We start from the raw sequence: 26,256 nt of genomic DNA, 5'->3' as shown, positions 1-26,256 counted from the left end.
AGAGGGAGTTAGATGTGGCCCTTGCGGCTAAAGGGATCAGAGGGTATGGAGAGAAGGCAGGTACGGGATACTGAGTTGGGTGATCAGCCATGATCATATTGAATGGCGGTGCAGGCTCGAAGGGCCGAATGGCCTACACCTGCACCTATTTTCTATGTTTCTATGTCTAAACAGAAATAAAAACTGGCAATCATTGCTGAAGAATTTTATCTGGCGTCAGAATCAAAATGGTTAGTTTCAAAACTCCTACAAAATATGTCTACACAAACAAGTTTCATAGTTAACTTCACTAAAAGTATTTACTGCTAATATTTGAGTTTAGAATTTGAAGATAATGGATATTTGCAATTTAATCTGTTTCCACACATTTGAAGAATGCTAGCTGTGCAAAAAAGAACGTCCTATAATATTAGATGAAATAAAAACAAAATTCCATGAGATCATGGGATGCACCATCTCACTAATTGTGTGTATGTTTTCATGGCAATGTGGGTTAGAAACCATAGTTAAAAGACAATAGACAATAGACAATATGTGCAGGAATAGGCCATTCGGCACCGGGCCAGCACCAATGTGATCATGGCTGATCATCCCCAATCAGTACCCCGTTCCTGCCTTATCCCCATATCCCGGCTCCGTTATTTTTATAAACCCTATCTAGCTAGCTCTTGAAAGCATCCAGAGAACCTGCCTCCACTTCCCTCTGAGGCAGAGAATTCCACAGACTCATCTCTCTCTCTGTGAGAAAAAGTGTTTCCTCGTCTCCGTTCTAAATGGCTTACTCCTTATTCTTAAACTGTGGCCCCTGGTTCTGGACTCCCCCAACATTGGGAACATGTTTCCTGCCTCTAGTGCGTCCAAGCCCTCAACAATCTTATATGTTTCAATGAGATACCCTCTCATCCTTCTAAACTCCAGAGTGTACAAGCCCAGCTGCTCCATTCTCTCAGCATATGGCAGTCCCGCCATCCCGGGAATTAACCTTATGAAAGAGACACCAAAAGATGGTGTCAATTCACAACCTAATTCACGACCTCTGCCGAGTTTGCCCTTGACTCATACTTGCAGCATGGTCGTCACGAGGTTGTAGGAGGTCGTAGGTAGGTCGTAGCAGGCCGTGACCCTAGTCGTAGGTACTCGTGGCATCAAGTAGGTCGGGCCGTTTTTCTAGCACGATGAAAAATGTCTACGAGTAAAAAAGGTGAATTAGGTCGTGAAAGTGGGACATGCCCTTAACTCAGTGGGATGTTTCTGGTCGAATTCTTTTTTGAGACTGAGAGTCAAGGGAGAGGGACATGGATGGGCAAGGTGTGAAAACAATAGATCAAAGCAGACAATGCTCAAGGAAATGTAGAATGGTTCATTGTTGGCTGAGGGGAATGACAACGAGGCATACAAACAGTAAATTTATCAGGAGGACAGTGAAACTAGTCGGGGAACTAGGGTGGCGGAGATGGAGAGAGAGTGGTTACTTGAAGTTAGAGAAATCAACATTCAAGTTTTGTCCTTTTGTTTATAACTTAGATGGGACATATTGGTCGGCATGGATGAGTTTGGTCGAAGGGTCTGTTTCTGTGCTCTACCACTCTGTGACCTAGAGTTTAACCATGCAGCCGCTGAGGAGACAAAAATTCTCAAAACACTGTAATCAAATTGAATCTGAGCCAGCCAGCCAACATTTTAATGTGCATTTAAATAAGCAGTTGTGCTCAGTACATTGTGCTCCTTCTGTTTGGTTGGCTATGGTTGTGCCTAACTTCATGCATTCTGAATATGTTCCATCCAGTCCCTCTGGGAAAACTGCCCTCACAGATCAGATGGGACCAATCTACTGATGTACTAGTGGCCAGAGGATCTGGGGTGATGGACAAACTGAAGGAAATCCACATTAGGCAGGAAATAATGTTGGGTGGACTGATGGGACTGAAGACTGATAAATCCCCAGGGCCTGATGGTCTGCATCCCAGGGTACCTAATGAAGTGGCTCTAGCAATCGTGGATGCATTTTGATCATTTTCCAATGTTCTATATTCAAGATCAGTTCCTGTGAACTGTGAGTAGGATGCTATGAGAATGCAGGGTGACTTGGACAGGTTGAGTGAGTGGGCAGATGCAGTTTAAATGTGGATAAATGTGAGGTTATCCACTTCAGTAGCAAAAACAGGAAGGTTGATTATTATCCAAATTGTGTCAAGTTGGGAAAAGGGGAAGTACAACGGGATCTGGACATCTTTGTTCATCAGTCAATGAAAGTATGCATGCAGGTACAGCAGGCATTGAAGAAAGCGAATGGCATGTTGGCCTTCAAAACATAGAAACATAGAAATTAGGTGCAGGAGTAGGCCATTCAGCCCTTCGAGCCTGCACCGCCATTCAATATGATCATGGCTGATCATCCAACTCAGTATCCCGTACCTGCCTTCTCTCCATACCCTCTGATCCCCTTGGCCACAAGGGCCACACCTAACTCCCTCTTAAATATAGCCAATGAACTGGCCTCAACTACCCTCTGTGGCAGAGAGTTCCAGAGATTCACCACTCTCTGTGTGAAAAAAGTTCTCCTCAGCTCGGTTTTAAAGGATTTCCCCCTTATCCTTAAGCTGTGACCCCTTGTCCTGGACTTCCCCAACATCGGGAACAATCTTCCTGCATCTAGCCTGTCCAACCCCTTAAGAATTTTGTAAGTTTCTATAAGAAAACAAGAGGAGTTAAGTATAGGAGCAAAGAGGTCTTTCTGCAGTTGTACAAGGCCCCAGTGAGACCATACCTGGAGTATTGTGTGCAGTTTTGGTCCCCTAATTTGAGGAAGGGCATTCTTGCTATTGAGGGAGTGCAGCGTAGGTTTCCAAGGTTAATTCCAGGGATGGCGGGACTGTCATATGCTGACAGAATGGAGCAGCTGGGCTTGTACACTCTGGAGTTTAGAAGGACGAGAGGGTATCTTATTGAAACATCTAAGATTATTGAGGGTACACAAAATTGCTGGAGAAACTCAGAGGGTGCAGCAGCATCTATGGAGCGAAGAAAATAGGCGACGTTTCGGGCCGAAACCCTTCTTCAGATTAAGATTATTGAGGGTTTGGACACGGTAGAGGCAAGAAACATGTTCCCGATGTTGGGGGAGTCCAGAACCGGGGGCCACAGTTTAAGAATAAGGGATAAGCCATTTAGAACGGAGACGAGGAAACACTTTTTCACACAGAGAGTTGTGAGTCTGCGGAATTCTCTGCCTCAGAGGGCGATGGAGGCCGGTTCTCTAGCTACTTTCAAGAGAGAGCTAGATAGGGATCTTAAAGATAGCAGAGTCAGGGGATCTGGGGAGAAGGCAGGAACGGGGTACTGAATTAGGGATGATCAGTCATGATCATAGTGAATGGCGCTGCTGGCTCGAAGAGCCAAATGGCCTACTCCTGCACCCATTGTCCATTATCAATCGCAGAATTTGTAATAGCAGAAAGCATTCGAAAAAAACCATTTCAGTTAAGCTGTGACGGTGAAGTAGTGCTTCATAGTAGTACTTGATGTCATGAAATGTTGTTACAACTAATGATCCTCTGAGCGATTCCAGCATTTTCTCTTTTTGTAAGTATTGAGTTGAGTGTTTTTGATTTGCTATCAAGCAAAGAGCAATTCAGAAACAAACTGACTTCCAAAGATTACACGTAACTTTCCAATTTCATGCAAACTTTACACCTTTGCAACACATATTTCTTTCTCAAGACCTGATGTGCCCCCTCTGTTGGTTCCATTAAAAGTCTACCAGTGAGAATGGAATTCCTCATTTGCCGATACAAAAACTGTAGATCATAAGTGACCCTTCTTCAGACAGTAGTCAAAAGTCAGTCTGAAGAAGAGTCCCAATCCGAAACCTCGTCTGTGCATTCCCTCCACTGATGCTGCCTGATCCGCTGAGTTCTTCCAGCACGGTGGATGATTTTTTTTTCAGGAGTTATGACTGTTTCTGTACAGCTAGAAGATAGAGTGCTTCCAAAATTTGACTACCCTGCACAAATTTAAAGTTATGTACGGTATTTCTCTTCCGGAGCAACACGTTTTGGGAAATATACAGGTACGGTACTTAAACCTTTTATTTAAGATTACTTTATTTTTGGCCTGCAATATAATATTCAGATTTCTATAAATTCGTTAATACTAAACATGCGCTCTGCAAGTCGAGATGAAGAAAATGATGTGGCTTTTACATTATAGCTGTTTAAATTCACAGAGTAATTGCCGTGAATGGCAACAAGCATATCTAAAAATTAGGTGATTACCTGATAATAATGTAGATTTTTGAAACATTACCCTATATATTGACAGCCACATTGCCTCGTGGTATATGCGCAAATATGATAGGGTTTCTACTTAAATCCCCCTCAGTTCAATGACTGGTGTACAAGGCCACCCAGGTCTTGTTGCACTTCCCTTTTTCCTAATCTGACACTATTGAGATAATAATCTGCCTCCTTGTTCTTGCTGCCAAAGTGGACATTATACATTATACTGCATCTGCCACGCATCTGCCCACTCACTCAACCTGTCCAAGTCACCCTGCAACCTCCGAGCATCCTCTTTGCAGTTCACACTGCCACCCGGCTTTGTGTCATCTGCAAATTTGCTTTTAATTCCATCATCTAAATCATTAATTTATATTGTAAATTGTTGCGGCCCCAGCACTGAGCCTTGCAGCACTCCACTCGGCACTGCCTGCCATTCTGACAGGGACCCGTTTATTCCTACTCTTTGTTTCCTGTTTGCCAACCAACTCTCTATCCATGTCAATACCCTACCCCCAATACCATGTGCTCTAATTGTGCCCACTAATCTCCTGTGTGGGACCTTATCAAAGGCTTTCTGACAGTCCAGATATACTACATCCACTGGCTCTCCTTCATCCATTTTACTTGTCACATCCTCAAAAAATTCCAGATTAGTCAAGCAGGAATTCCCCTTCATAAATCCATGCTGACTTGGACCAATCTTTATATTGTTATCCAAATGCCCCATTATTACTTCTTTAATAATTGACTCCAGCATCTTCCCCACCGCTGCAGTCAGGCCAACTGGTCTGTAATTCCCCGTTTCCTCTCTTGCTCTTTTCTTGAAAAGTTGGATAACATTAACTACCCTCCAATCCACAGGAACTGATCCTGAATCTATAGAACATTGGAAAATGATCACCAATGCATCCACGATTTCTAGAGCCACCTCCTTGAGTACCCTGGGATGCAGACCACCAGGCCCTAGGGATTTATCAGCCTTCAGTCCCATCAGTCTACCTAATAATATTTCTCGCCTAATGCAAATTTCTTTCAGTTCAGTTTCAGTCTCCTTAGATCCTCTGTCCTCCAGTACATCTGGGAGATTGTTTGTGTCTTCCTTAGTGAAGACAGAACCAAAGTACCTGTTCAACTCTTCTGCCATTTCCTTGTTCCCCATAATAGTTTCACCTGTTTCTGCCTTCAAGGGACCCACATTTGTCTTTACTAATCTTTTTCTCTTAATTAGATTAGATTAGATTAGATAGCCTTTATTGTCATTCAGACCGAAGTCTGAACGAAATTGCAGCAGTCATACATATAATACAATACAATAAAACAACAATAAACACATATTAACATCCACCACAGTGAGTCCACCCAGCATCTCCTCACTGTGATGGAGGCAAAAGTCTTAGGTCTGCAGTCTCTTCCCTCCTCTTCTCCCTCTGCGCTGAGGCGATACCCCCCCCCCCCCCCCCGGGCGATGTTATAAACCAGTCCCGCGGCTCAAACACCGCGGCCCGGGGTGGTCGAAGCTGCCGCCCATCAGTCCTGCAGACGCAGCCGCTGGCCCACGGCCGAACCCCGGACTCAGGCCACCACCGCCAGAACACCGTCCCAGCCACCCTCACGTGAGTACGGTACCGTCTTCAGCCTCGGGCTGGGCTGCCCCATCATGGGCGTCGAACCTCCCCCGGACCGGGCCGCCCCGACTTGGGCGTCGCTTCTCCCCCGGGCCGGGCCGCCCCGACTTGGGCGCCGAACCTCCCTCGGGCTGCGAGCGCCGCACCTCCCCGAGCTCGGCCGCTCCGACGGGAGCCTCGTTCCACCCTCGGGCTGGCCGCCCTCACGGGAGCATCCCAACCTCTTCCAGCCCTGAGCCGGACCACCCTCACGGGAGCGAGCTCAGGGCGAGTCCTGACGGGCTCTGCCTCCGGAGCCTCGAGGTCGTCAGCTCCATTAGGCCTCAGCGCAGACGGAGGCAGAGAAGGGGAATACGACAAAAAGGTCGTATTCCCCCGCAGGGAGAGACGGCAAAGTCCATTTCAACCCCCGCACCTCCCCAAAACACAAACTAAAAACCAAAAACTAGACTAACCAAAACAAAATAAACAACACAAAAAACACAAACAAACGGGACTGCCGGTAAGCCGCTGCAGCCAGAGCCGCGCCGCCACTCCGCTAACGTATCTAAAGATGCTTTTACTATCCTTTATATTCTTGGCCAGCTTGCCCTCGTACTTCATCTTTTCACCCCGTATTGCCTTTTTCTTACCTTATGTTGTCCTTTGAAAACCTTCCAATCCTCTGTCTGCCGGCTACTCTTTGCTATGTTATACACCTTTCTTTTAGTTTTATTCCATCCCTAACTTCCCTTGTCAGCCAGTTTGCCTCTTACTCCCCTTAGAATCTTTCTTCATCTTTGGAATTAAATGATCCTGCATTTTCTGGATTATGCCCTGAAATTCCTGTCATTGCGGTTCCACCATCATTCCTTATAGGATCCTTTTCCAGCCGACCTTGGCCAGCCCCTCTCTCAAGCCTTCATAGTCCCCTTTGTTCAACCGCAACACTGACATCTCTGAATTAACCTTCTCCCTCTCAAATTGCAGATTAAAATTTATCATATTATGGTCACTATCTCCTACGGTTCCTTTACCTTGAGCTCCCTTATTAAATCTGGTTCATTAGACAACACTAAGTCCAAAATTGCCTTTTCTCTGGTCGTCTCCAGTACAGGCTGCTCTAAGAATCCATCTCGGAGGCACTTTACAAACTTCCTTTCTTGGGGTCCTGAACCAACCTGATTTTCCCAGTCTACTTGCATATTAAAATCTCCCATAACCACAGTGGCATTACCTTTGTTACATGTAAGTTTTAACTCCTGCTGCAACTTGCACCCTATATCCACGCTACTGTTTGGGGGCCTGTATATAACTCCCATTAGTGTCTTCTTACCTTTACAATTCCTCAATTCTATCCACAGCGACTCTACCTCGTCAATCCCTATGTCATGCCTTGCAAGGGACTGAATTTCATCCCTCACCAACAGAGCTACCCCACCACCTCTGCCCACCTGCCTATCATTTCTATAGGACGTATAACCCTGAATATTCAGGTCTCAGTCCCGATGTTCCTGATGGTCAAAATGCCAAATTAGATGTCATAAAAAATGTTGCCAAATTGGGAAATCTACAATTTAAAAATCGTTGCTGTTATAGTATATTCCCATTTAAAAGCATCAGTTCCTGACTTTTGTTTGGAAACGTTGACATGCGCTTGCAGACAGCAGCTAATGCCTGCTTTCAGGCATTTCCCTGTAGGGCAGTAAGGATGTATAGGTGCAAAGCTCATTCCATGGCAATTATACTGGTTGCCCAGAATATCCAGAGTAAATAGGGCACTACTGGGGTGGTGGAAACCAGAGAAGAAACAGGTTTGAAGCAGCAAGGCATCAAATGCTACGATCGAGCTGCTGCCACTTTGATTATTGAGGAAATTAGGTGCAGGAGTAGGCCATTCGGCCCTTCGTGCCTGCACCACCATTCTTTATGTTCATGGCTAATCATCCAACTCAGTATCCTGTACCTGCCTTCTCTCCATACCCTCTGATCCCTTTAGCCACAAGGGCCACATCTAACTCCCTTTTAAATATAGCCAATGAACTGGCCTCAACTACCCTCTGGGGCAGAGAGTTCCAGAGATTCACCACTCTCTGTGTGAAAAAAGTTTATCTCATCTCAGTTTTAAAGGATTTCACCCCTTATCCTTATGCTGTGACCCCCTTGTCCTGGACTGCCCCAACATCGGGAACAATCTTCCTGCATCTAGCCTGTCCAAACAGATCACAGCATATAGTGGCAGCATCGGTATATCACTTTCATGGAATCAGTGGAACTAAAATCAACGTTACAGAGGGAATCCTTCAATTTTCACATGGTTCTGGATTCTCCTTGTAGGCAAAAACTGAGATAGGCACCTCTTGATTCAATTTATGTTGGTAACTCAGCAATGCTATTTTTATGATGCCATCTGGGCATAAAGTACAGTGGGAGCAGGAAGTGACTGGCCCAATGTCCTGGTCGGTTGGATTTGCTCTAGATATGGGCACACAAAAAATATTTGCAAATGTCTTGTGTAATTTATGCATTACACAGGCACAATGCTTCCTTACTATAATTCTGATAATTTAATCTTTTAGCAAATATATTCAAGTTTCATGCATGTTCAATTTGTATTCAATATGCACATGAATTTTTTGAAGAATTCACAATAAACTTTTAAAAATATACCAACAATTCTGGTCGTCTGAGTAACACTAAATAACAGGTTTCAATGGAATTGAATTTAGTAAAATTGAAATTAAGTACATGCAAACCCAAGACATTTGTTAATCTCTAGGCATAGGATGTTTTCAGAAATTAAATTATTTGAGATCACTTCTATAAGCTTTCTTCTCATCAGGAGCAACAGATATTCATGTATTATATTTTTATTTTGGTGAAGCATGAAGTATGATCAATTTATACTCCTTATAAAAAGGATATCACACAAATGGTTTTACTTATTTATTGACAGTACACTAGGGAATGGAATGCAAAACATCTACGTAAGTTTCTGCGGTCTAGAAATGCTAAACAAATAATACTAATAAGATGTATTGAGACATACAAGTAATACACAAATCATTCATTTATAAGAGGAAATACAATTTTTAACCTGGTGCATTCAATTGAGAATGATGTCATGAGAGCACTGTGTGGAAAGCATTGAATGCAATAGATAAACCTTAGATATGTTAAATAAATTTGTATGCTTAACATTGTTCAAGTGTATCAAGGGTCAATAATGAATATTTCAGTACAAACAGAAGCATAGAAAAGTTTTCCATAACTGTTTTTTCGAAAATATATTTAAAAAAGGAGGTACTTGGTCCCAAAATCAGTTGTCAATATATATGAGATCAGTATAAAATCCAGAAAAGGATGTGTTATATTGAACCAGTTTCAAAACACGTTTTCTCTCAAGGCGATGCTATGGTGGCTTATGGAATCCTGGTACATCATGACATGGGCAACAATTCCTTCAATTCCTGACAAGTTAAAGGTAATCAGGTCTCGTTCTTTATCCTCATTGTCTGTATAGTTCTGGAAGTTTTAACATTGTATTTTGAATCCCAGTTATCACTTGAAGTTTGAGCCTTTCTTTCCGTTGTACATCCTTCAGATTTATTTCGCTTCTGATTACAGAGGAATGAAAAAAGATGTCATGCTCACCTATTTATTAACATGCAATTTATATACTACCAAAATGAAAATTAGCAACTTTGTTTGTAAGACAATAATTGTATTAAATCTTTTCAAAATAAAGAGATTACATACCATTCTTTAAAATATGTTCTACTTCAAAAATGACAACATTTGAAGCAGAGTATCGAAGTATAATTGCTTTTTATTCATGTGTTCCATCATTTAATATATGAATTTTTGATTCACAATGCCCACTCTTTATTAATTAATCTTTTTTTGTAGTAGGAGGGAATAAATGTGTAAAAATATTCACGCAGATAAATGTTAGTAAAGCATAAATATATTATTCATATTTAAGTTTAAGATTCTTTTTAGAAAATGTGTACTTATTTTTACAAATAACTTTTCCATAGATTTTCTCATATTCTTTAACTCCATGGAGAATTATAGAATGCCATATTACTCAATGTGTATACCCATTAAGTAAGACCCTGTTCTTCCAATCACATCATCAACTTCTGGTACATTCCCCAAGGTTGAGAGTATTTTCTTCACAATTACACATGCCCCAGAACATCATGTGGCTCTATAAATACGTTATGAATGGTTTGTTTAAACCTTACTTGATTCAATGGTGCAGATGATCCAAGAGGGCCTTGAACATCTGAGGCACGGGTCACTGACAGTGGTGGCACAAGATCAGCTCTCGAGCTATAAACAGATGGATATATCTGCTCCATTATAATATGAGGCATCATAATTTAAAGTACTAACATTTTTATTAATCAGTAATCAAAACAATTTTTTATTCATTCAGCTATTAATTCAGTATTGCAATAGGTATAAAGGCATCGTGTACATTTGTAATTAATACACTGACCACTAAATTCCACGACTAAACATGAGAAAACTATTCCACAAATTTGACAAAATCTTTTCTTTAAAACAGGATTGAAAATTACTCCAGGAATATAAGTATATGGACATTGAACATATTCCTCTTTTGGCTATCCTTATTGATATAAATGGTTAGTTCAAAATATGCTTTAAATGAATAGAAGGATGTCATTGGAATACAATGTATTATTTCTGGACTATTTAGGTATGTGAAGAGGAAAAAATTAGTTAAAACCAAAGTTGGACCCTTGAAGCCTGAAAAAGGCAAATTTATTATGGGGTACAAGGAAATGGCAGATGAGTTGAACAGGTACTTTGGTTCCGTCTTCACTAAGGAGGACACAAACAATCATCGAGATGTCCTAGTGGCCAGAGGATCTTGGGTGACGGAGGAACTGAAGGAAATCCACATTAGGCAGGAAATGGTGCTGGGTAGACTGATGTGACATGAAGGGTTTGATGGTCTGCATCCCAGGGCTCTAGAAATCAGTGATAATTTTCCAATGTTCTATAGATTCAGGATCAGTTCCTGTGGATTGGAGGGAATCTCTTTTTAAGAAAAGACTGTGCATGAACTCAATATTAAATTACCCATAATTTAGCATTCATTTAGCAATCATTCAGAAAAGATTGGGTTTGAAAAAGGAAATATCTCAAGCCACGCTTTAAGAAGTACACTTCTGAAAATTAAAGCGAACTACATTGCAAAGAAAAAATAACAAAAAACGTTATCACGTCCTATGCAGATATGCTTTCTGCCAACTAGCTCGTCAGTTCCAAAAGACAATTGTTGGCAGTCAAATATGGGATTACGGCATTTCCAATTCCAACATAAAATACCCAAACTTTCAAACCAAACTTTGGCCAGCTGGAGATTTCCTGGTTCCACTCTAAACAAGCCGCAGAGCACAAACCTGTTGGAATTGAATCGTTTTGCAGATCCTGTCCGAATTGCACCTTTATAATGGAATCAGTGAAATTTATGGGAAATAATCTATAATCTTTGAAGAAACTGATCCAACCTGAATTCAACACCTTCAATTCTGCTGAAAAGCATTAACTCCATTTACCTCCCTGCAAATGCCATCTGGCTTGCTCAGTATATAGAGCATTTTTGTTTTCATTTCAAGTTTTCAATAGTAGCAGTTTTTTGCATTTCATGTATTTTTGTTCTGTTAAGCTTGAGCTAATCAGGCTCCACTGCAGAATGCAGAACAGGCAAATCACATCAATCAATGTGCAGACAGACAAATTAGAAGCAGGAGTGATATGGCATCTGCTGATGGGCTTTGCCTCGACCTGTAAACTAGGTTGCACCCCAACACAAGTGCACAAGTATGCATTCCTCTAGTAACGTAACCTGACAAAGATAACTCAAAAAGGGTAAGGTGGAGTTGGAGACAGATTCTCAGCAGCAAATTACTTTACTGAAATATTCCACTTGCTGAAGCCTCAAATGCAAGCTCACAGCAAATGAAGAGTCATGTTGACAATGCCCTCAAGGTGAACATAGTAATGAATGTCTATGCTTTGGAATCTACCAGTCTGCACCAGGACATATTGCAACAATCAACAGTTTACCATTCACCATTGCAAAAGGGAGATAAATCAGCAATTTTTTTTTATTCAAAACGCCACACATGGAACTGCAGTAATAACAAGCATTATGCATAGGAAAGAACTGTAGATGCTGGTTTAAATTGAAGGTAGACACAAAAAGCTGGAGTAACTCAGCGGGACAAGCAGCATCCATGGAGAGATGGATTAGAACAAGCATGTTGCTTCTCTCTAATACAAAGTACTGTTGACTGCAAGTATGTTGCTTTGTGGAGGGGCTGCTCTGACTGTACTGCAGATGAAAGGGTCAAATAAAAGTTTCCAATATTTCCAATATTCCCCAGCCCCCCCCCCCCCCCCTCCCCCCCCCCCAGGATTAAACTTGTTTGAGCCAAGAGATACAATTATGGATTTTAAAAATACATACTTTACTTCTGACAGAACAGACCGTTCACCATCGGAACACTGGGAGCGACGGTACTGTCGGAAGCTTCGAGGTGAATGTGAATGCCGGATTCGCACTGGGTTACCTTGAGTCCTGGAGACAGAATATATTTAAATGACCAGGAAACAGAAAATCAACACAAATTAAAAAAAATGCACAATTGTATTCTTCTGCTAAAGAATGCTTATGTTTAATTACTGGTCATATATTTGTTATAACAGATTCATGTGAAACACTTCTCTCTCTATTTTCTTTTGATTTATTTCCTCACAGTGGTGACTCTTGCAGGAATAGCCCCAGAGGACATTATCAGCTCTCTGGTGCATCTCCCTATGGACAAATCTGAAAGTGTAAGCCTACACTTAGCTGGATATTCAATTTCATAAGTTTCATGTTAAAGTTGATACTTCACCTGAAATCATGAATCTCACAAATATCAGCCTTGGTTTAGTACATCAATCACACTTTTGTCTCTCAATCAAAAAGTGCCTGGCTCTAATCCCCCTTTAATAAACTTGAGCACGAGACTTAGATTAAAACTCCAGCAAAACACTAAGGCAGTGTTTGGCGGACATAAGATCTTAAAACTAAGGCCTCAGTGGTCCTCCCATATGGTTGCAAAATACACTCTTGCATTAAATGTAAGAAAGTAAATTAAATTCGCTCCTGTATCCTGGCCAACATTTATCCCTCAATCGTATTAAAGGAAATGATCTAATGGTTATAATATTAGTGATTGTGGGATCTTTCTAAGGTTGGCTGTCCTTATATAACATAACAATAATAACCACTCCTACTCAAAAGCAGTTCATTGCCTGTCAAGTGTTTGGTTAGTTCTGAGGTCATGAACATCAGGATTGGATACAGGAGCAGGCTATCCGCTCCTTCATGACTGCTCCACCATTCATTACGAGCATGGGTGATCTTCACCCTCAGCACTAATTACCCTATCATCCATTGTTTCCCACAATATCTAAAGATCAATTAATCACCTTCTTGAACATAGTGATTGAGAATCAAAAACATTGCAGTCTTTTTTTAATTGACCCTTTAATTAGGTAATTTTTCTTTGCCACCTCCCACTCCACAAGCTGACCTGCACCAACATTAGCTACTGAAACAAGGAGCACATATTGGCTATCTGGCCTTTCGCACCTGTTTCACCATTCAGCAAGATCACAAACTATATTCTACCTTTGCATCATCTTCCTGCACTAATCTATTTCCCTCGATTCCTCAAGTTTCCAGGATACCATTGAACTTTGAATGAACTGAATGTTCGCATCCCTTCCTGCTGGAGAATTCGAAAGATGATATTGCACTTACATAGAAAATAGGTGCAGGAGGAGGCCATTCGGCCCTTCGAGCCAGCAGCGCCATTCATTGTGATCATGGCTGATCGTCCCCAATCAATAACCCGTGCCTGCCTTCTCCCCATATCCCTTGATTCCACCAGCCCCTGGAGCTCTATCTAACTCTCTCTTCTCAATAAACAACGTCCCTTATTCTGATCCTCCGGCTCTGGTTCTAGATTCCTCAGTCAACGCAAGCATCCTCCCTGCATCTCACCAGACAAGCGCCTTTAAGAATTTTTTAACTTTTGGAGAATACAGACCTAACTCTCCCAATCTCTTCTAAAATGCCAAAACTGCCATTTTCAGCAGAATCGTCAAATCAGTCAAGTGAGCCAACTGTAAACACATGCTGGAGTAAAGGGCCTGTCCCACTTGCATGCGATTGCATGCGTTTGGCACGACCAAACGTGGTCACTTGAGGCATACGGGCACCGTATGGCCGCGCGGGGCCGGTCCCACGTAGAAGCGCGGAGTTGTGCGGGGCTGGTCCTGACACCGCGCAGGGCTCCGAAAATCTGACAGTGTCTGAAATCTTCGTGCGCCAATGGCCTGTCGGCACACAGTCGCATTGTGGTCATACGCAGCGTCTTGACGGTGTACGCCTAGCGCGTGGCGTTGCGCAATGACATCACTGCCCGGCGTGGCGTTGCATGGTGACGTCACCGCCTGATGTCATGCGATGCCCAAATTCAGTAGGCCCGCCTCCTGTCTAGCTGATTAGTAAGTATGACGCAAATTACGTCACGTGCGAATTTAGCGCGTACTTAGCACGAACTCCACTTCCGTTTGGTCGCGCCAAACGCATGCAATCGTATGCAAGTGGGACAGGCCCTTAACTCAGTGGGACAGGCAGCATCTCTGGTGAGAAGGAATGGGTGAAGTTTCGGGTCGAGACCCTTCTTCAGACCTATAAAGTGAATCTACGATACTCCCTCTGTGGAAAGTATCTTCAATAAGGAGACTGTATGTAAAACTCCAGGTGTGATCTCATCAAGACCCGATATAACTTCAATAATACTCTTATTCTTGCATTCAAATTCTCGTATATTCTCAAATTTGCGTTCTCAATTGCTTGTTGCACTTGCATGTTGGCTTTCAGTTACGTGGAGTAGTAAACCCCAGGTCCCTTTGAACAATGTCATTATCCAATCTCTTGTTGCTTTAAAAAAATGCTCTGCTTTTCTGCTAAGTGGATGACCTAACATGTTTCCACATTATATTCAGGCATCAATAAAGGGCCTTCAGTTCACTGAAGATTACTTTTCTAGTACCTGTACCATCAGATGGACCGCAAAAACATTAAATGTTTTTGATCATTTCTTCCTATGTAGACCAATGCAAACACCAGTTCAACATTTTCTGACACACAAGAGACTGTAGATGTGGAATCTTGAGTGAAACTCAATACTTGAGCTCATTCACTATTATTAGCAATACTGTGAATTTTTAAATAATTCATGACATATAATAAGGGGCCTGAAATGAACAGCAAGTACATTAGAGTATATTAAACAAATCAACTCACTCCACTTTGGTGTATGGTATCTCTTTCAGCTCTTGTTCTGTTAAACCACCTGGATCAACCAGCTCCCGTCTGGGAAGAAAATAAGGTATTATAATAGCAATGCAAATGAAATTTCACTTTAATATCCGGAAGCTGTATAGAAAAGGATTAGTTGTCACTATGCTCTACTTTTTCCCGTATATTTTTAAATCGCATCCCTAAATAGTTTTCTTGTCTGAAGCCATTTGAATGAGGCATGGGATAATCAAAAAGTTGCTCAGCATTGCAAAATGTTATTGTTAATGTAGCAATGTTACAAAACATACCTTCAGAGGCGCTGCAGTTCTGCTACTGGCCGTGTATGCGACATTACTTTTAAACTAAATATTCACAACAGTTTGAGTCACATGTATTGTGCAAAAAACAATAATTTGATTATATTTTGGGTGGATATTTCTAGATTAATTTATGAGAATTAAACATTAAATTCCATCATCTGGCATATAAATTCATGACAATGAGATTTAAAAATCATGTTATATTGTGAATTCTTGTGTGAATGGGATTAGTTTATTTGGATACTTAGGCTATTTAAAATATATATCCTTTTCTTAAGAAACGGAATCACCAGGACATTCTTAATGGGGGAAAGTAGTGGGCAGAAAGGCAGGTCATGTGTGGTTTGAAGAGCAAAAACTTGTAGTTTACATTGCCAAAATTGAAAAGTTGAGGAAAAACAAAGTTGCTTATTGGTTACAATCTGAGGAGTATGATGATGCTACTGATTATGATATGTAGAAACATAGAAATTAGGTGCAGGAGTAGGCCATTCGGCCCTTCGAGCCTGCACTGCCATTTAATATGATCATGGCTGATCATCCAACTCAGTATCCCGTACCTGCCTTTTCTCCATACCCTCTGATCCCCTTGGCCACAAGGGCCACATCTAACTCCCTCTTAAATATAGCCAATGAACTGGCCTCAACTACCCTCTGTGGCAGAGAGTTCCAGAGATTCACCACTCTCTGTGTGAAAAAAGTTCTCCTCATCTCGGTTTTAAAGGATTTCCCCCTTATCCTTAAGCTGTGACCCCTTGTCCTGGACTTCCCCAACATCGGAAACAATCTTCCTGCATCTAGCCTGTCCAACCCCTTAAGAATTTTGTAAGTTTCTATAAGATCCCCTCTCAATCTCCTAAACTCTAGAGAGTATAAACCAAGTCTATCCAGTCTTTCTTCATAAGACAGTCCTGACATCCCAGGAATCAGTCTGGTGAACCTTCTCTGCACTCCCTCTATGGCAATAATGTCCTTCCTCAGATTTGGAGACCAAAACTGCACGCAATACTCCAGGTGTGGTCTCACCAAGACCCTATACAACTGCAGTAGAACCTCCCTGCTCCTATACTCAAATCCTCTTGCTATGAAAGCCAACATGCCATTCGCTTTCTTTACTGCCTGCTGCACCTGCATGCCTACCTTCAATGACTGGTGTACCATGACACCCAGGTCTCGCTGCATCTCCCCCTTTCCCAATCGGCCACCGTTTAGATAATAATCTGCTTTCCCGTTTTTGCCACCAAAATGGATAACCTCACATTTATCCACATTAAACTGCATCTGCCAAACATTTGCCCACTCACCCAGCCTATCCAAGTCACCTTGCAGTCTCCTAGCATCCTCCTCACACCTAACACTGCCCCCCAGCTTAGTGTCATCCGCAAACTTGGAGATATTGCCTTCAATTCCCTCATCCAGATCATTAATATATATATTGTAAATAGCTGGGGTCCCAGTACTGAGCCTTGCAGTACCCCACTAGTCACTGCCTGCCATTGTGAAAAGGACCCGTTTACTCCTACTCTTTGCTTCCTGTTTGCCAGCCAGTTCTCTATCCACATCAATACTGAACCCCCAATGCCATGTGCTTTAAGTTTGTATACTAATCTCTTATGTGGGACCTTGTCGAAAGCCTTCTGGAAGTCCAGATACACCACATCCACTGGTTCTCCCCTATCCACGCTACTAGTTACATCCTCGAAAAATTCTATAAGATTCGTCAGACATGATTTACCTTTCGTAAATCCATGCTGACTTTGTCCAATGATTTCACCACTTTCTAAATGTGCTGCTATCCCATCTTTAATAACTGACTCTAGCAGTTTCCCCACTACCGATGTTAGGCTAACTGGTCTGTAATTCCCCGTTTTCTCTCTCCCTCCCTTCTTAAAAAGTGGGGTTACGTTTGCTACCCGCCAATCCTCTGGAACTACTCCAGAATCTAAGGAGTTTTGAAAGATTATTACTAATGCATCCACTATTTCTGGAGCTACTTCCTTAAGTACTCTGGGATGCAGCCTATCTGGCCCTGGGGATTTATCGGCCTTTAATCCATTCAATTTACCCAACACCACTTCCCGACTAACCTGGATTTCACTCAATTCCTCCACCTCCTTTGACCCGCGGGCCCCTGCTATTTCCGGCAGATCATTTATGTCTTCCTTAGTGAAGACGGAACCAAAGTAGTTATTCAATTGGTCCGCCATATCCTGGTTCCCCATGATCAACTCACCTGTTTCTGACTGCAAGGGACCTACATTTGTTTTAACTAATCTCTTTCTTTTCACATATCTATAAAAACTTTTGCAGTCAGATTTTATGTTCACTGCCAGTTTTCTTTCATAATCCATTTTTCCTTTTCTAATTAAGCCCTTCGTCCTCCTCTGCTGGTCTCTGAATTTCTCCCAGTCCTCCGGTATGCTGCTTTTTCTGGCTAGTTTGTACGCATCATCCTTTGCTTTGATACTATCCCTGATTTCCCTTGTTATCCATGGATGCACTACCTTCCCTGATTTATTCTTTTGCCAAACTGGGATGAACAATTTTTGTAGTTCATCCATGCAGTCTTTAAATGCCTTCCATTGCATATCCACCGTCAACCCTTTTAGAATTACTTGCCAGTCAATCTTGGCCAATTCACGTCTCATACCCTCAAAGTTACCTTTCTTTAAGTTCAAGGACCCTTGTTTCTGAATTAACCATGAAACCCTCCATCCTAATGAAGAACTCAACCATATTATGGTCACTCTTGCCCAAGGGGCCACGCACCACAAGACTACTAACTAACCCTTCCTCATTACTCAATACCCAGTCTAAAATAGCCAGCTCTCTCGTTGGTTCCTCTACATGTTGGTTTAGATAACTATCCCGTATACATTCCAAGAAATCCTCTTCCTCAGCACCCCTGCCAGTTTGATTCACCCAATCTATATGTAGATTGAAGTCACCCATTATAACTGCTTTGCCTTTGTCGCAAGCATTTCTAATTTCCTGTTTGATGCCATCCCCAACTTCACTACTACTGTTAGGTGGCCTGTACACAACACCCACCAGCGTTTTCTGCCCCTTATTGTTTCGCAGCTCTACCCATACCGATTCCACATCCTCCAAACTAATGTCCTTCCTTTCCATTGCGTTAATCTCCTCTCTAACCAGCAACACTACCCCACCTCCTTTTCCTTTCTCTCTATCCCTCCTGAATATTGAATATCCCGGGATGTTCAGCTCCCAGCCTTGGTCACCCTGGAGCCATGTCTCCGTGATCCCAACTATATCATAATCATTAATGGCTATCTGCACGTTCAACTCATCCACCTTATTACGAATACTCCTTGCATTGAGACACAAAGCCTTCAGGCTTGTTTTTACAACGCTCTTACCCCTTATACAATTATGTTGAAAAGTGGCCCTTTTTGATTTTTGCCCTGGTTTTGTCTGCCTGCCACTTTTACTTTTCACCTTGCTACCTATTGCTTCTACCTTCATTTTACACCCCCCTGCCCCTCTGCTCTTGTACCAATGTAGCAGCTAGCAACTGATCTTCTCCATAAAGACTTGGTCTATTGCTAGAAATTGTTATTCATTTACCTATCTGTTATGGACTTACAGCATATAATACAATAATATTAAAGTTGTGATCTTAAGAATATCACATTTTTGAATTTTCAAGGCAGTCTGGGTGTTGATTACTATTTCCGTCACAACGGTCAATTTTGTAATTAGCTACAATTAGGTAATTAACGAATTATAGGCTTTAATTTCAGGTCATCCAAGTAAGATGTTTTATATTTGTTTCAGAATACTTCAATCTATAATAACTGAAAATTTCATTCAGTACTCTTAATTTTTAAGGAAGTTATGGGCTTTTGACTGTTCTCGATCACAGCTTTGTGTTAAGTCAATGGAAAAGCAATAGGGAACAAGATGCTAATTTCCGAGTATGAAAATGTCCAGAACTTTTTTAATACTGAAGATATGAATGTGAATTAGGTGTCAAATTAAACTTCTTTTTATGCTTTATATGATGGGATAAATTGCAGACTTGATTTTATGATCAGTGATTGGTGGTGCGGACTCGATGGACCGAAGGGCCCGTTTCCACACTGTATCGCTAAACAAAAGTAAAGTACCTGAAAGTTAAAAAAAGAACCCTGCAAATGCTGGAAGTCAGAAAGATCGTGCAAACCTCTGTGGTTAAGCTGCAATATGTGCACAACATTTGCATTTTCACATATTCATTTGTTGAAGCATATGAGAGGATGGGCCTGACACTCAACATCCATAACCATCCTGCACCATCTGACAATACAGATCAAACCCTGGAAAATCTGGATCGTTTTCCATATCGTGATATCGTATCGTATCGTAACTTACAAAATTCTTAAGGGGTTGGACAGGCTAGATGCAGGATGATTGTTCCCGATGTTGGGGAAGTCCAGGACAAGGGGTCACAGCTTAAGGATAAGGGGGAAATCCTTTAAAACCGAGATGAGAAGAACTTTTTTCACACAGAGAGTGGTGAATCTCTGGAACTCTCTGCCACAGAGGGTAGTTGAGGCCAGTTCATTGGCTATATTTAAGAGGGAGTTAGATGTGGCCCTTGTGGCTAAGGGGATCAGGGGGTATGGAGAGAAGGCTGGTACGGGATACTGAGTTGGATGATCAGCCATGATCATATTGAATGGCGGGGCAGGCTCGAAGGGCCGAATGGCCTGCTCCTGCACCTAATTTCTATGTTTCTATGTTTCTATGTGAGAGACTCCCCTCTGTAAAAGCAAACATTGATTATGAAAATTCACCATTACCTTCAATGCAATAGATAGCCTTTGGGTGATTAAGGAAAATAACATCTTAGATCTGACAATAGACATCATTGTTTATGGGGCCACCGTGACCTCAGCTCTCCCACAGGCACTTGAAAGAAACCACCAATGCGGTTTTGAGAAAATCAGTCAAACTCATTTCAACCTTGAGCAACCTCTCCTCGTATCTAATACTCTCTAATCTGAGCATCCTGATAAATCTCTTCTGTACTCTCTCCAAACCATCCACTTCCTTCCTGCAATGGGGCAGGCAGCACCTCTCATGGTACTCCAATTGCAGCCTAACTAAAATGTCCCGAATGATGAAGGCATGGATTACCAGAAGCCTTCTTTACCATTCTATCTACTTGTTGCCACTTTCAAGGAGTTATGGACTTGAATGTCAAGATCCCTCTGTACATCAATGCTGTTAACAGTCCAGCCCGACTAATTGTCTATTTTCCCTTACATTAGACCTCCTAAAGTACAAAACCTCACACTTGACCAGAATAAACTCCATCTACCATTTCATTCACCTATATCTGTAACTGATCTATACCTGGCTATCTTCTTTACGGCCTTTTTCATTGTCTATAACTCCACCAATGTTTGTATCATCTGCAAAGTTACTAACCAACTCATCTACATTTGCAACCAAAACATTTATATATGTTTCACAAACAGAAGTCCCAGCATTGATCCCTGTAGTACATAACTCGTCACATTCCTCCAGTTAAAATGAAATTCCTCCACCACTGCTCTCAGTGTTCCATAGGTAAACCAGTTCTGAATCCAATCTACCATATTATCGTGGATTCTATGCATCCTGACCTTCTGGATCAGCCTAACATGAGGGACCTTGATAAATAACTTACTGAAGTCTGTAGACGATATACATTGCCCTACCCTCATCAATGCCATTCGTCACCTTCTCAAAAACGGAATCAAGTTTGTAATACATGACCTGCTCTGCACAAATCTATGCTGACTATCCTTAATTACCCCAATCTCTTCCAAATGCAAGTAAATCCTAGCTCTGAGGATCCTTTCCAATAGTTTTCTTACCACTGATGGGTGGCACACCACCTATAATTTCCTGGATTATCCCCATTTCCCTTCTTCAACAAAGGAACAACACTGGGAACTCTCCAGTCCTCTGGGATCTCTCCTGTGGCTAGGAATGGCAATGATCCCAGCAATCTCCTCTCTTGCCTCTCTCAATAACCTAAGATAGTCCTATCAGTCCTTGGAGACTTGTCCACCATAATACTCTTTTCTAGAGACCCAATACCAAATCCTTCTTGATGTCAAAATTCGCTCACATATTAGTATCCTCCACATTCAACTCACTGCTCTCCATGTCTTCAATTGTCACTTGGAAATCGACAAATTTGGAATGGAACAAAGTCACCTCATCTCCAGAAGTTTCATATCTCTCTATTTTGTTGAATTATAGGAAGGATGTCAACAAAATAAAGAGAGTACAGAGGAGATTTACTAGAATGTTGCCTGGGTTTCAGCAACTAAGTTACAGAGAAAGGTTGAACAAGTTAGGGCTTTATTCTTTGGAGTGCAGAAGGTTAAGGGGGGACTTGATAGAGGTCTTTAAAATGATGAGAGAGATAGACAGAGTTGATGTGGATAAGCTTTTCCCACTGAGAGTAGGGAAGATTCAAACAAGAGGACATGATTTGAGAATTAAGGGACAGAAGTTTAGGGGTAACATGAGGGGGAATTTCTTTACTCAGAGAGTGGCAGCTGCGTGGAATGAGCTTCTAGTGGAAGTGGTGGAGGCAGGTTCGATTTTATCATTTAAAAATAAATTGGATAGGTATATGGATGGGAAAGGAATGGAGGGTTATGGTCTGAGTGCAGGTAGTTGGGACTAGGGGAAAATAAGTGTTCGGCATGGACTTGAAGGGCCGAGATGGGCTGTTTCCGTGCTGTAATTGTTATATGGTTATATGCAGAAGACACTATTCTGCCAGTAGCTGTATTGCAAGGTCCATCTGGAAGAAGTGTGGAAACTAAGAATAGAGTGTATGACCATTCTTCAGTATGTGTTGAGAAACACGTACAATAATCTCCAGTGCTGACTATAGTAAAGTTCATGAGGACGTTTTGGTATAAGTCAGTCAAGTACTGATAGACTTCTGACAATGGTTCATAGGCAACACCCGTAAAATTAGCTTCTCTTTCCACAGATGTTGCCTGACCTGCTCAGTGCTTCCTGTATTTTCAGGGTCTTTTTCTGATCTGCAGTTTTTTTGCTTTCATTTGATGCCTGCCATTTATTTTGGGTGTCTTAAAAAGGGGTCCGGAAGGCTCTTGGAAAGTTGTGCTACATTGCCATTGAATGACATTAAACAAATCATTAAAAAATAAATAATCATCTTTGGGATATATGTTCTACGGGCATCATGAGTTCCCTTATCTCTTTGCAGTGTACCAACCTGAACGGGATAGTGAAAATCCATCTAAAAATCATTCATATGTTACTTAATACAAACAACTTCAGACTCACTGAATGTGTTTCCACAATTCTTCTTTTGCTTGTACATCTGGGCTCCTCCTGCAAAAGCAATCATTCAAACAATTATAACATTTAGATACAATTTATATCCCAAAATGGAACAGCTATGAATGCGTCACATCTCAAGGTGCAGTCTCTCTCTCTCTATCACACATTCTCCCTGAGTTAATATAAGATCACAGTGGCCTATCTTACACTACCAATCCCTAAATAATTGCAATGGTTCACACTAACTGTGGCTGTGTTATAAAATATTGATGCACTCAAAGGTAATGAGGAAAAGTGTGAGCACATAAAAGGGTGATGTAAGATTTAGTAGACAATCTGTTTATTTCTAGCCAAGACCACTTTCCCTGCTGTCCAGAATAACGCTAAATGATACATTTAGGAAATTTCATTCAGTTCCTAGTGGGCATCATTCTGAGGTACACATTAGAATTGCATCAGCACTGTTTCAGGACTGGACGAGGGTTGGTCAAGATTATAAATAATAATCTCCTTTTCTTTTTTATTTTATTTTCTTTTCACTATTTTCTCTCTCAACTTTCTTCATTTACTCGTTTTCTTTCTTCAAACACTATATATTTCACATCTTTCTATCCTTTACTATCTAATTTCTTTTTCTTATCCTAATCTTTTTTCAATGTAACAAAAAAAAAAAGAAGTTGTACATAAAATGTATTATGAAAATATATATTAGGCACTTTGGTGCCATATGACTGTACTTACTTCTAATAAAATAAAATATTTTTAAAAAAAAATTGCATCAGCACTAACGTAGGAAAAAAATGATGATCAATGCAGAAATATGTGAAAGTTCACTGATGAAAAATGTTCTGTTTGCTGAATAGAAATGATAAGGCATACTATTCAGGATAGAATAAAATGATCATTATTTAACATATGGCTAGAAGATATTTAAGGCGGGAAAGTTTAGGGTTGCACTTTTGGTGCATCAATATAAAGTTAACCATAAATCATTTATTACTACAATGGGTTCCTCAAATTATTTTTTTTAATTTACAGGTAGTTGAACACATACGATCGTGATCTGTGCTTTGAACGTCTGTTGTTGTGGTCAGTTAACGATCTTTCCTTTTGCCGTCGTAGCACTTGTTCCCATTGAGGAGCAGAGTCCACCATCTCATTCTCCTGCCGTGACCTGAACGGTAAAAACAAAAATGAAAAGTGGTAGAATGTGTGAAGTTAGCAGCAAATAAAAACAATCATTATCTGACAAGATCATTGTCATTTTGTATTCAATGTGGCCACCTGCTGGATATCTTTATTCACAAGTATTGAAGCAAGGGGAGGGTGGGACGACATCGTAAGTAGTCCATGCAATTCCATGTATCAGACTTTAAAGAATGAGATAGTGCCTTGGGGAGAATGGAGTGTAAATATGCTGGCATAATCCCCAGAGCTTCAAAGGTTAAACTACAACAGATTACAAAACAAAATATTCTCCCCTAATATTTAAAAGATTACGGGAAGATTTTATCGGCAATTCAAATATTAGGTAAGGTAGGTAGAATGAAACTATTTCCACTGCAATATATTGTAAGGGGGAAAGTTTCAGAGTCAGCCTTTCCAAGAGTGAAAGTTTGGGGAGTCTGCACCCCGGGGGCATGAACATCTGGGGAGTCTGCACCCCGGGGGCATGAACATCGAATTCTCCCAATTTTGTTAGTCCTTGCTGTCTCCTCCCCTTCCTCAGCCCCCCTGCTGTCTCCTCCCATCCCCCAGCCTTCTGGCTACTCCTCCTTTTCCCTTTCTTGTCCCCACCCACCCCCGCCCCCGATCAGTCTGAAGAAGGGTTTCGGCCCGAAACGTTGCCTATTTCCTTCGCTCCTAGATGCTGCTGCACCCGCTGAGTTTCTCCAGCTTTTTTGTGTAACTTTCCAAGAGTGAAATTTGGAGACTCTCCTATCCTATTTATGGATAAGAAAAGTTGAAATGGATAAAGGCCAAACACAGACAAATAGGACAAACTCAGATAGGCATGTGGGACAGCATGTACATCTTGTGCTAACGGGCCTGTTAAATGCTGTATAGCTCTATGACTCTATCCTAGGGATACATTCTTCTTCACAGAGAGCACTATGTGCTCGCACTGTTGTACAGCACACTTGGTACCATAGACCAGTGCTGCTTAAACTATTTCAGTGCCATTCACCCTTGAGTCTTTATCACAAAATGTCATTCACCCTCAACTAAATATTCTTATATTTCTTGGTCATTCTCCCTTGTGTATAATTTCATATATAATTTCTTTTGTCACATGAGCAAAAGTCCACAAATTAACTAATTTCTTAAATTTAATTCTATTTTATTCAACTTTTTGAACAGAAAAATGTAAAGAAAACTAGGAGTGAATAAAAAAGTTTAATAACCACTGGAGTTGGAAAATAATTCTATTAGAATGATAAAAACCATTCCAACATCTAAACACTGGGCTTCAGCCCCATCCTACCCTTTCGGGCTTTGATTACTGCAGTTTTTTCTTGGAAAATTAGCTCAAAAAACCATGGAGTATGTGTTTAATAACTTTAGGCTTAATGATTTAAGAAGCTTCCACTCCAACTGCCATCCCGCGGCCATCTTCTACTGCGGGTGCGGCGTGGAGTTACCATCGGGAGTGGGGTCCCTCGCTGGGGATCCCTGGAGGGGAGCTTCGACTTCGACTGCCAGCCCTGCGGTCTGCGGTGCTTCTGGCTGCGGCGCAAACTTTAAATCACCGACCACCGGCCTACACCAACCTGAAGCCGCGGTCTCCGGTGGGGGAGGCACTGATTCAGGACTTACCTTGACTTTCATTCATCTGGATGCCCACATCGGCAGCTGCGGAGGGTTGAGGTCCTGACCACGGGGGAAAATGGAGGAGGACTGGCCAAATTGTACGCCTTCCACCACAGTGATGAATGCTGTGGTGGATGTTTGTGTTAAATTTTGATTATGTTTTTGTGTGTTCTTTCTCATTGTACCGCTGCTGGCAAATTAATTTCACTTGCACTTTATGTGCAATGTGACGAACAAAACTGTATTGTACTGTATCATATTGTATAGTATCCAACTAATGTAACTTTCTATAACTCTCCCCGGAGAAAGCTCACAATACCACCAAATATCAACTTGCCATATTTGGTATACATCTCTCCAGAAGTTGGCTCTTCCAAATCCAAATATATCTTAGAAGTTAACCTACGGCGATCCTCCAGTGTTGCCATTTATAAACACTACATGATCGCACTAGCTCGTCTGGTCTTCCCTAAAAGGTTATATTACAGTAAATTTGGGAAATATCCTGCTACTTT

At 41.5% G+C, this 26,256-nt stretch overlaps 1 protein-coding gene across 1 annotated transcript in view; it reads right to left on the bottom strand.

The window, feature by feature from the left end:
• Positions 1–8,817: 8,817 nt before the first annotated feature.
• Positions 8,818–26,256, bottom strand: part of epb41l4a (erythrocyte membrane protein band 4.1 like 4A) — a 201,741-nt gene continuing 184,302 nt past the window's right edge. Inside the window, 6 exon segments of the mRNA XM_055633209.1 lie at positions 8,818–9,501; positions 10,135–10,222; positions 12,393–12,503; positions 15,291–15,359; positions 22,934–22,981; positions 23,985–24,104. Of these exon segments, the coding sequence (XP_055489184.1) occupies positions 9,373–9,501; positions 10,135–10,222; positions 12,393–12,503; positions 15,291–15,359; positions 22,934–22,981; positions 23,985–24,104 (565 nt within the window). The 3' untranslated portion in view covers positions 8,818–9,372.

The sequence above is a fragment of the Leucoraja erinacea genome, chromosome 3, assembly GCF_028641065.1.
Source record: "Leucoraja erinacea ecotype New England chromosome 3, Leri_hhj_1, whole genome shotgun sequence".
Lineage (NCBI taxonomy): Eukaryota > Metazoa > Chordata > Chondrichthyes > Rajiformes > Rajidae > Leucoraja > Leucoraja erinaceus.
Note: the sequence above shows the minus strand (reverse complement) of the source record. Positions and strands in the feature narration are given on the sequence as shown.